The sequence below is a fragment of the Ochotona curzoniae genome, unplaced genomic scaffold (assembly GCF_017591425.1).
Source record: "Ochotona curzoniae isolate NIBS_2020 unplaced genomic scaffold, NIBS_Ocur_1.0 scaffold_3835, whole genome shotgun sequence".
Classification (NCBI taxonomy): Eukaryota; Metazoa; Chordata; class Mammalia; order Lagomorpha; family Ochotonidae; genus Ochotona; species Ochotona curzoniae.
Window position 1 is genome coordinate 9,000,713 of NW_024467114.1, and position 15,256 is coordinate 9,015,968.

Sequence of the window (15,256 nt, forward strand, 5' to 3'; positions counted from 1 at the left end):
CACGTGGGTGGGCCTAACCCCACTTGTGAGGACTGCATCACCTCCCACATTCATCTCCTGGGAGGTCAGATTTGAACATGTGGCCTGGGAGGGCTGGGGCGGCAAGGCACCCTTGGGCCAGGGCAGTGACGGTCAAACCATGCGGCTGCAGACGGCTAGCTTCTGTGTTACCACAATCTCTTCAATCTCACCCAATTTACTTTCCTTCTCTTTCTATGCCCCCAGACGTAGAGCTTTCAATGGATGTTTTGGCTGAAGCCACAACAATTATCCTTTAAGCTGTGGCACAATTACATCCAAATTGTCTCCTGTGTGGGCAGCAGGCATCCACACTTGGACCATCCCTACTGCTTGGCAGGCAGACGACTGGGGAGCTGGCCTGGAAGCAGAGTGGGGGAGTCTGCCCAGCACCCCATCTCCCAGATGCGAGCGCTGTAGGACTGATGAAAATCATGTCTGCCCAGCACCATTGGTGCAGGTAAGCACTCAGGCGCTCATCTCTTCGCCATCTTGGTTTTTTCCCCAGGGCTGGTACAGGCCTACCTCACCGCTAGACAAAACCATCAAACAACCAAAGCGTGGCTTAGAGACTGACAGCTTGGACCATCAGTCGCCTATTCATAAAAACCATTCCCCTTCACAGGGTGGCAGGTCGCCGGCTGTGTCCCCAGCAGGGGTGCGGCAGGAGGCCCACGGCTGTCACTCACCCTGCCTGTGGCTCTTGGACTTTGACACCGGGGACGTGAGGCTCCCCGTCTTAAGCCTCCTGGGCCTCCCCCGCCCAGCGCTGCTTCCCCCTGTCCAGTTCTTGACCTCAAGGAAACCAAAGTGGCCAAGGTGGTGAGATGGTCACAAGCTCAGAGTGAGACAACGTACTGGGGACACAGCTAAGCTAAGAACAGAGATACAGAGCTTCAGAAAATGGCGCAAAGGTGACGGGGCCTGTGCGGTAAGATGGCAGGGGGAGAACAGAAACCGCAGGAAGAACCCTCCTGCCCATCCTCCTCACCACACAGGCTACTTCACTGGGCTCAGAGGGCTGGCCACTAGTGCCATACAAGTGTGGCCCTGGCATCTGGGGCCAGGGTGAGGAGACGCGGCCCAGGCCCGCGCTGTCTCCCTCCTCTGCCGACATGCTCGTGCCGATGGCAGACACGAGCAGGCCGGCACAGCGCCAGTGTGTGCCCAGCCATGGGCCAGCGGCAAGATCCTCTCCAGCTCTTTATTCTCCTGCCTGTGGCCTGGGAAAGCAGTGGAGGACAGCCCAAAGCCTGGGGACCCTGCGCCCGCATGGGAGACCTGGAAGAAGCTCTGGCTCCTGGCTTCAGATGGGCTCAGCTCCAACTGTTGCAGCTGCTTAGGGAGTGAATTAATAGACGGAAGATCTTCCTCTATCCTCCTCTCTATATATCTGACTTTGCAATAAAAATAAATAAATCTTTAAAAAAAATACTGTGTGGAGCCAGTTGCTCTGCCTGCAGCCCCAGTTCCACCACCTGTCAGCTAAGCAACCTCAGCCAAGCATTCTGCGACTTCAAGGTCTGAATGTGGCCAAACCTGAGCCACATTCTGAGCCTGGAAAAGTCTCTTGGCCCAAAGACTACCTGGCAAGCAGAGCTGTGTCTCTGACACTGTACTTACTGGTTTCATAGTGAGATCTATATTATATATTATATACTATATGCTACATATTATATATACATATAATTCTTGGTCATAACTGCAGTTACATACATTTCCCTTCTCCCTTCCCTCCCAATTTTAAAATGTATACCAACCCAGACTTTGCCAAAATGGAGAGCTTCTCCATTCCTGGTGTACTTGCCGGCACTGCTCAGCTCCTCCAGCCCGTTCCAGACCACCTTGAGCACGCACGCCCTCCCGGCCTCCGGTGTGCCCGCCGAGCCAGGCGGCTTCGCGTCGGGCACCTCAGACCGCTGCCTCTCCTCTGCAGGCGACAGGGCGTCCCGCCTGGTCCTCCCATGCCGCTGCCTTGGGGAAAGCAGCTTAACCAGCTGCCCATAGGTCACAGGGAAGCTGGGCTCCATGTCCAAGTATTCCTGGTCCCAGGGAAACACGTGAACGACAGAGTGTGCGGTCCACACGGCAGGTGCTGTGGCGGGGTTGGCACTGCGGGGCTGAGCTCGGCACACTCTGAACACGTTGTCCAGCGGGACGGCCTGCGACTGCATGTTTCTGAACGCGTGGAATTCACTGGAGCCCCAGGAGGTCTCTGGTCTCTTTTCAGATCCAAAAGAAAAAATGCTTCCGATCCTGGTCCACAAGCTTGGAGACGAGTCCTCGGAGACTTGCGGGTCTGCGCCACCGGACCCAGCGCCCTGTGGGGTATCTGATGGATGCTGCTTGGCTGGAAACCCCTTCGTGGGTCCTTGCGGGTCCCTTTCCAAACTGTCAAACTCCCCACGGGCGTGAAGTGCCTTTGAAAAGGCCTGCTCCTCCGCTGGACGTGTCTTTGGCCGAATCAGGAGTCGTGTGTCCACCTCCAGCCTTCCGAAAGCGGCTGCGGGCGTCAGTGCAACTGTGCAGGAAACAGAGCTGGTCAGCACACTCCCTGGGCTCGAACCAGGGCCAGGGCAGAGAGGCCACAGGCAAGCGAGGGCTGCACCTACCAATCTGGATAAGGAGATGAGTCTGCTGGTCGACCCACACAGGCAGGACGGCTTTGGGGAAAACCACGCGGATCTGACCCAGAAGGTGCTGTTCCAGGGCGGTGGCATGCAGCTCCTGGAGGCAAGAAACCAGGGCGCAGCTCGGTCTGTCTGCCCTCCCCTGCCTGCAGCCTCAGTGAGAAACACCCGCTACTCTGTGTCTCTATGGATTCAGCTTGCTATCTGTTGCTCCCGTCTGCGCAGTTGTTTTCATGGTCAGAGCCGCCACAATCTACTTGGCTGGCATCTCAAACCCAACACAATTTTATTTTTACCTGTGCTCCTCATTTTCATTCTCTGACAGCTCCTTCTTACACTTCAAACCAACTCCCAACACACAAGGACACCCGGAGCGGACCCCGAGGCCACAGGCCTTAAAGCAGTGGGCTTTCTTTACCAGTATCTCCCAGTCGTCCACCGATAGCGGCTCCACCTCAACTTGCTCACAGGACACCACGTGGGGACACGGCCTGAGGAAGACCTGGAAAGGGAGCACGCGCGGTGACCTCGCCACACTGGCCTGCAGCTGGCGGCACGAAGTAACTGTGTGTCGTGTGCATATTGATTAGGTGCCCATTCCAAGCCAGCCCTTGCACGCCCAGCACAGCAGGAAAATCCTTTCACAATCAAAGAAGGGAAAATGCAGCCACACACAGCATGTTTTCCAAAAACAAACAGGATCATTAGGAAAGAAATGTAGGTTAAACAAACAAGCAAACAAAAATGGAAGAAAAAATGATAATGTCCTGAACTCGGGGCTTGGTCCGACACCCAATGCTTGGTCCGACACCCAATGCTCGTGATTTCTGTGAGGTTTTGGCTGTTTGAAGACGGTGCTGCTTCTACCAAGGAGAACACCCTGAAACAGAGCCCAGAGCCACGGCCTCAGAGCACCCGGCAACCCTTCAGAGCCCTGGCCCAGCAAGCAGGCAGTGCAAGTGTCCGTGGCTTTGACCTGGGCCACAGCCACACTCCAGGCATGGCCCACAGCCCGCAGCACTGCCCGCCTCCTCCCTGAGCCATGCAGATGAATCTGAGGAGGACAAGCAGCAAAGCCACGGACCCCTGGGGCTGGTCCGCTTCGTGTCCTGCCAGGAATTCTTGCAGAGACAGTGGCCTAGGGCACTGCCACAGGAGGGTCTCTGTCACACACACACAGATGAGGGAGGGGGCTCCGTGGGGACTGTGCTGGCGTAGTGGCACTGTGGATTAAGACACTGCCTGGGCCTGGTGCAGTAGTCTAGTGGCTAAAGTCCTCGAAGGCCTTGCAGGTGCCTGGATCCCATATAGGCGCTGATTCTAATCCTGGCAGCCCCCGCTTCCCATCCAGCTCCCTGCCTGTGACCTGGAAAAGCAGTGGAGGACGGGACCCTGCACCTGTGTGGGCAGCCTGGAGAAGGCTCCTGACTTCAAAACGGCTCAGTCTCAGCCGTTGTGGCCGCTTGGGGAGAGGAAGACAAAAGATCTTCGTCTCTGCATATCTGACTTAACAATAAAAATTAAATAAATCTTAAAAAAAGAAAGATACTGCCTTGATGCTGGCATCCCATGTGAGCACCCAGCAGAGTCCTGGCTGTTTCTGACCCAGCTCCTGCTAGGGCAGCTGGGAGAGCAGGTGACGGCCCTAGAGCCTGTGCTGCCCACACAGGTGGCCCTGTGGCCCACACAGGAGGCCCGGAGGAGCTGCAGGTGCCTGCCCTGGGCCTGCCGCAGCAGCTGCAACCACTTAGGGTGTTGGTGGTTCTACAGCTGCCTCTTTAATTCTGCCTTTTAAATAAACAAATCCGCCCCCCCCCAAAAAAAAAGTGTAAAAACACCCTGTTATGGTACAACTGATATTTTAACCAAGACGACGGAAAGCTGGAAAATCAACCTCAGAAATAAGCCTCCAAGTTGACAGCGGAAAAACGCAGGAAACACAAGGACAGAGCCAGGCTGCCGCACGCCGGCCAGCACCCACCTCGGCCAGCACCCACCTCGGCCAGCACCCACCTAGGTGACCATCGGCGGCTGAGTCCACCAGGGCCCGCCTCCTTCCCAGCAGCTGGCCCTTTGGGGCCATCAGAACAGTCGCCAGTACTGCCTGGGGCGCTTACCTGCTCTCCACTGGCGAGTCCGAGCTTCTGGCCCAGATGTCTGCTCATTTCAGCCACATTTTCACCTTGATCGCCAAAACGCCTGCCTTCCACCCAGCTCAGGAACGCGGGCTGCTGGCCCCAGGACACTTCTATCGCTTGATTCTACTCGGTGAGAAACGGGAAGGAGAGCGGGGTGAACCCGAGCCTCGCCTGACTCTGCTCCGCGGGCGCCGGCTGCCGCACGGCTGTGCTGCCCCCAGAGCTCGTGGCCGGCTGCCCCAGCTCGTGGCCGGCTGCCCCACAGCTGTGCTGCCCCCACAGCTGGCAGCAATGCCCTGCCACCCTCCCTGCGGGCTGTGCAACCCCTGCAGCGTTCCCAGGGGCGAGAAGCAGCCCACAGCTTGCACGGCCTTATTCCGAACACACGGAGGCCCCGGCTAAGTAAGACACAAACTTACTGTTTCGGTCCAAGCAGAACCATGTAGATTTAGAACCGAGACACCGCAGCCAGAGGGACGAGGCAACCTCTGACTTTACCAGCGTGGGCAGGCCCGGGACAGTGACGTGAACGGGCCTGGCGCTGTTCCCAGAGCCCAGCCGCCCCCGAGGACCCCCGGCCCGGCCTCGCGCTTCGCTGCCCCGCGGCGGCGGACACCCCGCAAGGCCCCCGGGCTGCGGCCGCAGGCCTCCCTCGCGACCTCACCTGCTGCAGCTGCAGCTGGGCCGCCAGACGTCGCGGCAGGTGCAGGAAGCAGTCCCGTGCGTTGGTGAAGGCCACGGTCACCACCGCCCCGCCTCCCCCGGTCCCCGCCAGGCGACCACTGCCCAACATGGTGCGGGAGCCCGGCCGGCCGCCCTGCCCGCACCCAGCACCCGCACGCCGCGTCTGACCTCTGCCCGAGCAAGGCCGAGGGCGTCGGAGCCCGAGACGATCGATCGGCCCCGCCCCCTGCACGCACGGCGCCGGAAGCCTGAGCGAGGTCCTCGCAGTGTCTCCGCCCCGCCGCCAGGGGAGACGCAGGGCCCACCGAATCCTCGCCCGCAGGGAACGACGGCCGACGCAGTCGATTCGTCAGCCAATCCTGGCTCGCCTCGCCTTGTCCCGCTCGCTGATTAGAGGAGAGCGGGGCCGGCGGGCGGATGTTTTCCTCGCGCGATGGCGGCGAGCGGCGGGCAGCTGGGGGGCTTCTTCGAACACCACGTCTCCAAGGCCGTGTGCGACACGCGGGCCAAGTACCGCGAGGGCCGGCGGCCCCGCGCCGTCAGGGTGAGGACACAGCAGGACCCGGCCGCCGCGGGCGGGGAGAGGGCGTCAGGCGTCGCGGAGGGCCGGTGCCCCGGGAGCGGCGATGCCACGCCGGCCTCGGGGGTCCAGGGCCGGGGGACGCCGTCGTGCGGCGCCGCTGGGCGTCTGCTGAGTGACGGGGGACGACCTGCTGATCGCCGGCTGCAGGGGGTCGGGGGGTGCCTGCCCTGAGGGTCGCCTTCTCACGGCGAGGGGACGCTCAGTGGCCCAGGTTTGCATTCTCTGGCTTTTGCACGCCGCCAGATCACATATGCTTCCCATCCGCACAGACTCTTAGGGTTGTTTGTAAAGGGCACTGAGCCAGAGAGTGTTGTGTTTTGGCCTTTCATTTTATTTATTTATTTTTTTTAGGTGTACACCATCAATTTGGAGTCTCAGTATTTGCTGATCCAGGGGGTCCCCGCGGTGGGAGCCATGAAGGAGCTGGTCGAGCGGTTTGCTCTGTACGGCGCCATCGAGCAGTACAATGCTTTAGACGAGTACCCGGCCGAAGAGTTCACGGAAGTCTTCCTCATCAAGTTTACGCACTTACAGAGCGCCAGGTGAGGCGAGAGCTGAGGGTGCCCTGGCTTCCTGCGCCCCTTGGGCGACCACTTGGTCCCTGCTTTCCTCGTGGGCAGCCGATGTGCCCGGTGATAAGAGAAAGCTTGGGCATTTCACACAGGTCATGGGAATGGCCTTAAGAGATGGGTTTGCCACAGTGCAGGTGTGAGGTTCCATGAGATCTTCAGAAAGGGCAGCTTTTGGCTTCAATCTGAGCCTTTCAGATACGGTGAAAATTTTTAATTTACCAAAAAACAAAATGAAACAAAGGACCATGGAAATGGGATATCATGAAAAAAAAACTATATGTAGATTTTATGTATTTTTGCACCAAAATAAAAGTTCCATTTTCCACGAGTTTTTCAAATTTAAAGCAAGTTTTAGTTTTTTATGAGAGGCAGAAAAAAAGAGCAATGAAAGCCTTTATATATTGGTTCACTCCTCAAATGCCCGGGGCCTCCTCCCTGGGAGACAGGAGCACAGGCCTGAGGGTGCACTGGCAGGACGCTGGAGATGGGAGTCGAACCCAGGCACTCCCCTAGGGGAGGGGGGATTTCATCATATAGGTCCCCATCCATCCGGAACTTTCCCCCAAAATTGACAGAGTTGTGTGAAGAGTTACTATAGAAGGACATTATGACCCTGGAAGGTCATAGGATTACAGCTGATTGGATAATATTTGTATTATAACAACTGAATGGATACCTTTTGTATAACTGATTGCATATCATTTGTATAAGAACAGTTGCGTGGACAGCCTGTGAATGAGAACACTTGGTGGAATATACAAAATAAAAGGAGTTCCAAACAGAAGTATAAAAACAGCTGATGGGTTTTGTTGATAGTTCAATACTTCCTTATCCCATTATGACCCTCAGTGTATAAAGTCTGATGCCACTAATAAACTTCGGCTTTTGACCATCAGTCAGAGTCCATGTGTGTTATCATCGGCTGCACGCATCAAGTCCATCACTGTGGGACAGCGACAAGTTAGAGCGGGAGAGAGATCTTCCATCTACTAGTTCGCTGCCCCCGTGGCTGCAATGGCCAGGGCTGTGCAAGCTGACGCTGGGAGCCAGGAGCCTCATCTGGGTCTCCCATGGGCTAGCAGGAGCCCAGACACTTGGACCGTCTTCCTCTGCTTTTCCCAGGAGCAGCCAGGACTTGAACCAGCACCCCTGTGGGATGCCAGTGTCGCAGTTAGAATCTTCACACACTATTTTACAAGGCTGATGGTGCCTCCAGGAACTTTTTGAGGGTTTCCTTGTTTGACTATACTTCCTCCAGTCTTTAAACTCTAAATTTACCAAAACACTATCCCCATCAGAGCATGCCCAGGCCTCGCAGTTCGGTGTCATATATTTTGATAGACTAAAATTAGTTTGGAGTTAAAGTTCTCAAAGCTCACTGCTTATTAGCATCATGACGTCGGGCAAGTTCTTGGATACCCTGGGCTCATTTCTGTGATAATGAGATTCTACGTGTTGAAGTTGCATGAGTGTGAAATGCTATCACTCGGTGGAAGAGCTCTTAGCACTAGCGTCTGCGTTAGTGCTCGGGCCCTGCTCGAACTGGCCCGACTTGATGCTTTCCTATGATCCCTGCACTGTTCTGGTGCTGCAGCAGGCAGTCTAGGATGCTGGCTCATCTCTAGGCTACTCCAGGGCCCACACCCTGGGGCTGATCCAGTCCCTGGCCTCCCGGTGGGGCCCTCAGGCTGTTCCAGTCCACAGCCTCCCTCTGGCCAGCAGTATGCTCAGCCTGCCACTGATGCTTGAGTTTACGGGGAAGGTTCTGCCCAAGCTGACTTCACACAGATAGGAATCTCACTGCCTGGGGAGTTTTCCATGGTTTCACATCTCCCTAGTGTGTAGCAGGTGAAAGATTTGAACCCCAGGTCCAGAAAGCAGTGTGAGCACATGGCCTGTTCCCTGATGCCCCTGCACCACCATGGCCTGTTCCGCCATGTTCCTGCACTTACCTGGCCTGTTCCCCAACACCCCTGGCCTCAGCTTCACTGTGGGGTGGCTTGGGGGCGCCAGGCACACAGGGGAATCTCCGTGTTAGTGCTCGCCAGGGGCACAGATGCAGTGCACTCTCCTGACGCCAGATGCACTGGCGGCTTGTTCTAGCGGTCCTGCCATCCTGTTTCCTCGCCGAGTTCTTTTACATCTAATATTTCCTGTTACTGAAAATTTGTTTAGTGACATCATTCTTACTGGTTTTTCTTTTTTAAGATTTATTTTTATTTTATTACAAAGTCAGATATACAGAGATGAGGAGAGACAGAGAGGAAGATCTTCCATCCGATGATTCACTCCCCAAGTGAGCCACAACGGCTGATGCTATGCTGATCCGAAGCTGGGAACCAGGAACCTCTTCCAGGTCTCCCAAGCGGGTGCAGGGTCCCAAGGCCTTGGGCTGTCCTCGACTGCTTCCCCAGGCCACAAGCAGGGAGCTGAATGGGAAGTGGAGGTGCCGGGATTAGAACTGGCGCCCATATGGGGATCCCGGCGCATTCAAGGCGAGGACTTTAGCCGCTAGGCCATGCCGCCGGGCCCATTCTTACTATTTTATATAAGAGTCCCACTGTAGGAACACATTGTGCTGAAAGGGATAAATTAAGCATGGGGTAAGTTGGATCAGAGAAAAGCTGTTTCATGGCCACTATTTCTGGATCTTGGGCCAGTCAGCAGGCCCTGGATGGTTTGAGGCGAGTCCAGATATGTACATGACATCATTCAAAACCTGTTAGTGTTTGGATAGGTGCAGGTGGGATCCCGGAGCACCCCACACGGGTGCAGGGGGCAGGAGAGAGGCGCACAGCGCATGCTGGCTCGACTAGATCTGCGTGTTACAGGCTAGCTGAGCCTTGGTCCTCAGCAAGCCTGCGTCAGTAAGCCATGCTGTGATGTGTCCTGTCCAGGACGGCCAAGCGGAAGATGGACGAGCAGAGCTTCTTTGGCGGATTGCTACACGTGTGCTATGCTCCGGAATTTGAAACGGTGGAAGAAACCAGGAGAAAGTTAGAATCGAGAAGGGCTTACATATTCAGATGTACCAGAAGCAAAGGTATGGAGGACCTGTGGCTACAGCTCTGCTGGGACAGGCACTGGCAGCCACTTGTCCTGGAGTCCCCAGTCTCCTTGGGCGCGGGGGGTAGCAAGGTGGCCCTCGCTGGTCCCCTTGCTATGGGGCTAGTGCAAGGTGTCCCATGGCACGTGAGCAGTGGTGAAATTTTGAGAAAATGCAGATGTCACCCTTGGAGGGATAGGAAGAGTTGTACTTAACTTCCCAGGGTATAAACAGGCTTCATGTTTTTAAGGAACTGATTGATACAGGACGCCCTGGGCAGGGAACTTTCAGGAGCAATGCAATTAGAGTGGACAGGAATAAATCCTGTGTCCACGCTGGGGGATAAGCCTCTGCCGGAAGGCAGTGTGTAGCGGCAGTGACTGGCCAGCAGTAGAGACGGGCCACTTCTGACCAGCCACCGGTCTACAGGGGAGTTTCTGTGACACAAATCCCAGCTGCCTGGGACAGGGCCAAGCCCGACACCTTCTCCTGCGTGTAACCCGTGAGCGTGCCCCCATGGAGACAGACTAGCGTGCAGGCAGGATGTGTGCTGGGAAGGCTAAGCGCGGTAAACGAACTTGCTTCCTTTGTGCTGTGCTGACGGGTAACGTGAAGACCGCTTCCCGACAAAGCAGAAGCCGCTCCCCGCGCAGGAGGACCCGGGAGCTGTCGGACCAGACTTCCCTGCTGGTGCCTGCTGGGAAGCTGTCAGGAGCACGCCTGCCGGGCACATGTACCCTCCTCTCCCATATTCCTACGAACTGCCCCTGGGGTGCTTCACCGGCTCGCCTGGGGAGTGTGTGGGTGGACCCCCAGACCCCTTCGCGCTGGGGGTGAGCCACTTTAACGCCGCGGGAGCACGCCCGCGGAACCCTCCGCAGAAACCACCGGCAGCTTCCACAGACGGGGCGGCCTGTGCTGGGACGCTTGGGGCCATCACTGCTTCAGCTGCCGTGAGTAGATTTATGCCCCGGACAACACAGCTGCAGGAGCGGAAACGCCGGAGGGAAGATGACCGTAAACTTGAAGCACTGCTTGCAAGGAACCCGAGCAGCACCGAGGTGGTGATTGGGCCTCTGCTGCCGCGGGAGCCCCAGGTGGACATGCAGGACCCCTCGCTGAATGCCACCGCGACCCTCATTCGGAATAAGCTTAGAGAGGTAAGTACATGAAGATCTGTAGCAATTGTAATACTTTTTTTTTCTTTTTTAAAGATTTATTTTTATGGAAAGTCAGATACACAGAGAAGAGGAGAGACAGAGAGGGAAATCTTCCATCTGATGATTCACTCCCCAAATGGCCGCAACGGCCAGAGCTAAGCCGATCCAAAGTCAGGAGACCAGAGCCTCTTCCTGGTCTCCCACGTTGGTGCAGGGTCCCAAAGCTTTGGGCTGTCCTCGATTGCTTTCCCAGGCCATTAGCTGGATGGGAAGCCGGGCTGCAGGGATTAGAACTTGTGCCCATATGGGATCCTGCACTTGTAAGGTGAGAACTTCAGCCACTAAGCCACCGTGCCAGGACAGCACTGTTAGTACGTTTTTAGTTTTTTGATGTGTTGTTCTGCAGTGCTCAGTTGAATCAGCCTGGATCTGATGAATGGTTATGATATCGCTGTGATATGTTCACTGAGTGCAGCGGTCACTCAGGCCCAGGCCAGGGGGCCCAGGGCCCTGGGGACGCTGCGGGGGCTCCGGCCTAAGCCCAGGCGGAAGGAGCTGGTCCAGGCTATTTCAGAGTTAGCACAGGTGACATCAGACTCAAGGCACTGATATGCGAAAGCTAGCCACAGTGGAGGTGAGCTAAAGACTGGGCTGTAAGAACTGCAGGTTTTTTTTTTTTTTAAGACTATTTTCTTTTATTGAAAAGGCAGATATACAGAAAGGAGAGACGGAAACATCTTCCAGCTGCTGGTACACTTTCCAAGTGCCAGGAGCCAGAACTTCCTCTGGGTCTCCCACACAGGTGCAGGGTCCCAAGGCCTTGGGCCGTCCTCCACTGCTTTCCCAGGCCACAGGCAGGGAGCTGGATGGGAAGTGGAACAGCCGGGATATGAACCAGTGCCCATGAGATCCTGCTGGATGCAAGGCAAGGATTTCGCCATTAGGGTGTCGCACCAGGCCCAAAGGACTGTGTTTTAACTGAGTTTCTTCTTAGAGCTAGATTGTACTAAGTAGCTAGTCTTTTAAAGATAATGCCCCTTATGTGATCACTTTGCATTGTCTAAAAGCATGCACAGAAGAAAGTTAACATGTGGGTGCATTTTTGCACAAGATCTTGATGTGGGTTTGAATCTGGAACTGCGTGAGGGCTGCAGGGTCTCCTGTCACTCCCGAGGGTCCAGAAGCCGTGCTCGTGTCTGACAGCGTGCCCTGTCACTCCCGAGGGTCCAGAAGCCGTGCTCACGTCTCATGGCGTGTGGAAAGGAGGCAAAGCAGCTGCGTTTCCTTCCCATTCCGTTGGGCCTGTGAATTGCTGCTGTTTCATAATCAAAGCCCACTGATTCAGTTTGAAGCTTGTGTGCGTGCTGACTGCACACAGAGGCGCACACATACAGAGCCCTTGGCCAGGGCTGACCACACTTTTAACAAAAAATATCAAGTCTCCACTGCAGTTTGCTATAGTATTGAATAACTTCGCATTTCAATGAGGACTAGCTCATTTGCATAACACACTGCCCCCACTGTTTTAGCTGGCATGTTTGGCTTTCCCCTGTGACACTAACAGGTCATTTGGGGTCATTTCATCCAAGTCCTCATCTTCCTCCGAGCAGCCTGTGTTGAGCCCAGCAACTGCTAGCAGTGTTTCAAGAATATAAGCCAGGGGCCTGGCGCAATAACCTAAGGGCTATAGTCCTTGCCTTGCATGCACTTGTTTGTATCTCGGCTGCTCCACTTCTCTTCCAGCTCCTTGCTTGTGGCTTGGGAAAGCAGTCAAGGACGGCCCAAAGCCTTGAGACCCTGCGCCCATATGGGAGACCTGGAAGCAGCTCCTGGTTCCTGGCTTTGGGTCAGTGCAGCTCCAGCTGTTGCGGCCACATGTGGAGTGAAACAGCAAATAGAAGATCTTCCTCTCTGTCTCTTCTTCTGTTTATAAGTCTTATATATAATATTTGTTATATATATACATATATATATATACACACACCAGTATATCAGTGTCCGCAAGACAGAGGACTTCCGGTCTGTGAAGAAACGTTGAGTGCACGCACACTTCTTCACGCTTATCTCACTGCCATCACTGGACAGTAACTTGCTTTATGCTGAGGTCTTAAGCTATGCCTTGGGCTTGGCCCAGCTTTGCCTCTAAAGAGAGGACAAGGGCCCAGCACAGTAGCCTGGTGGCTAAAGTCCCTGCCTTACATGCTCTGGCATCCCATATGGGTACCAGTTCTAATCCCTGCAGCCCTGCTTCCCATCCAGCTCCCTGCTTGTGGCCTGGGAAAGCAATCGAGGACGGCCCAAAGCCTTGGGACCCTGCACCTGCCTGGGGGACCCAGAAGAGATCCTGGCTCTTGGCTTCAGATTGGCACAGCTCTGGCTGTTGTGCCACTTGGGGAGTGTTATCAACAGATGGAAGATCTTCCTGACGCTCCTCCTGTCTGCCTGTCTGGCTTTCCAATAAAAATAAATAAATGTTTAAAACAAAAGTGAGGACAAGGATCGGGCAGTTGGCTGTACACCTCTGAAGAGCCCATCGATTCTCGTTCTGTGCTGAATGATGTAGTGGTTTCTTTTTTCTTTCGCAACCAGGTAAGTTCATCTGCTCCAAAGCCTGCGGAGGGCCAGCCGGAAGCAGCTCCCGCAAGTCGTCCGCTAAAGCAGAGACGGAGAATATGAGCTGCTGGCGAGCAGTGCTTCGAAACAAGAGCTCTTCTGATTCTGGTGCTTATATTTTACAATGCACTTTTTTGTACTTTCATACAAAATAAATGTCTAATTTGATCCATCCTTACTGTCCTTGTGGTAGAACATGGCTGATGAGCAGCTGTAAGTCGGCGTGCTTCTGAACACCAGCGCCTCAGAGTAAAGGCAGTTTTATAAAGTAGTTAGTAGCTATCAAAACAAACGTGAAATTGAAACTCATCATACTGTAATTAACATCTAATATACTTGATCTGTGGCTAGATAAAAACATCAGCACTTGTATTATGGAATTTCCCCCCTCCTTTTTTTTTTTTTTTTACTTATTTATTTGAAAGGCAGCTACAGAGAGACACAGAGAAATATCTTCTACCTGCTGGTTCATGCCCCAAATAGCCACAATAACCAGGGCCGAGTCCGGCCAAAGCTGGGAGCCTGGAACTCTGAGTCTCCCACATGGACAGCAGGGGCTCCAGCCCTTGAACCAGCTTGCATGGCTTTGCCAGGCGCATTAGCAGGGCGCTGGACCAGAAGCTGAGTAGCTGGGACTCGAATGTGTCCTTAAAAGCAGGTGGTAGCTTTATCTCTCTGTGCCATGGCACCAGCTCCAACTTCTATTACTTCTAGCATGGTTGTGGCTTTTTTTTTTTTTTTTTTAAAGATTTATTTTTATTATTTTTTTTATTGGAAAGGCGGATATACAGAGAGGAGAGACAGAGAGGAAGATCTTCCGTCCGATGATTCACTCCCCAAGTGAGCCGCAACGGGTCGATTCTATGCCGATCCGAAGCCAGGAGCCTCTTCCGGGTCTCCCACGCGGGTGCAGGGTCCCAAGGCTTTGGGCCGTCCTCGACTGCTTTCCCAGGCCACAGGCAGGGAGCTGGAAGGGAAGCGGGGCTGCCGGGATTAGAACCGGCGCCCATATGGGATCCCGGGCGTGCTAGGCGAGGACCTAACCGCTTGCGCCACCGCGCCGGGCCCGGTTGTGGCTTTTTTTTTTTCCATCAGCAGAGCACATCATCCCAAATCCAAGTATGCCCAGGCAATTCCATTGCCTTTACTGACTGAAATAACGGGGTGAGGAGTTCATGCAGTGGTTAAGAGCCACTGGAGGGGGCCCGACGGCGTGGCCTATCAGCTAAAGTCCTCGCCTTGAACATGCCGGGATCCCATATGGGTACCAGTTCTAATCCCAGCAGCTCCACTTCCCATCCAGCTCCCTGCTTGTGGCCTGGGAAAGCAGTCAGGATGGCCTAAAGCCTTGGGACCCTGCACCCACGTGGGAGACCTGGAAGAAGTTCCTGGCTCCTGATCAGCGCAGCAGTGACCTATGTGGTCACTTGGGGAGTGAATCATCAGACGGAAGATCTCTGTATATCTGACTTTGTGACAAAAATAAAATAAATCTTAAAAATAAGATGCCACTGGAGACGTCCCGATCCAACAGGTGTCTGGGTTCAGGTGGCAGCTCTGCCAGTGCGCACCTGGGAGGCAGCAGGTGATGGCTCAGGGCACGTCTCGACAGTTGGATGGGGGCGAGTTCTGGGCTCCTGGCATTGGCCTACTTCCGCTCTGGCTATTGCAGGCTTTTGGGGAGTGAAACAGCACAGCAACAAAACAAACAAAGCTAACCTGCGAGGGGCTGTGGCCCGCTCTCCAACAGGCATGGCTGGGAGGATGCAGCCAGACCGTGAGAGCTGTGTGAGCTGATTGGGAGAGAGCTGC

General features: G+C 54.9%; 2 protein-coding genes across 5 annotated transcripts in view; one reads left to right on the top strand and one right to left on the bottom strand.

Annotated features, from left to right (window-relative positions):
• Positions 1-5,624, bottom strand: part of PEX1 (peroxisomal biogenesis factor 1) — a 32,626-nt gene extending 27,002 nt beyond the window's left edge. For all 3 annotated transcript variants that reach the window (XM_040964712.1, XM_040964713.1, XM_040964711.1), the window contains exons 1-5: positions 5,451-5,624; positions 4,766-4,909; positions 3,067-3,150; positions 2,631-2,745; positions 1,779-2,539 (exon numbers count right to left, since the gene is read on the bottom strand). In XM_040964712.1, coding sequence (XP_040820646.1) covers positions 1,779-2,539; positions 2,631-2,745; positions 3,067-3,150; positions 4,766-4,909; positions 5,451-5,579 — 1,233 coding nt within the window. In that variant the 5' untranslated portion in view covers positions 5,580-5,624. The remainder of the gene's footprint in view (positions 1-1,778; positions 2,540-2,630; positions 2,746-3,066; positions 3,151-4,765; positions 4,910-5,450) is intronic.
• Positions 5,625-5,903: 279 nt separating this feature from the next.
• Positions 5,904-13,618, top strand: RBM48 (RNA binding motif protein 48). 2 transcript variants are annotated; one of them, XM_040964957.1, is made up of 5 exons: positions 5,904-6,014; positions 6,405-6,595; positions 9,523-9,668; positions 10,287-10,831; positions 13,421-13,618. In XM_040964957.1, exons 1-5 carry the CDS (start codon positions 5,904-5,906, stop codon positions 13,505-13,507), a joined length of 1,080 nt encoding a protein of 359 aa, XP_040820891.1. In that variant the 3' UTR covers positions 13,508-13,618. The 2 variants fall into 2 exon arrangements, with proteins under 2 accessions (XP_040820891.1, XP_040820892.1); XM_040964958.1 differs by lacking the exon at positions 5,904-6,014 and having other exon boundaries at positions 6,509-6,595; positions 9,457-9,668.
• The last annotated feature ends 1,638 nt before the right edge of the window (positions 13,619-15,256 follow it).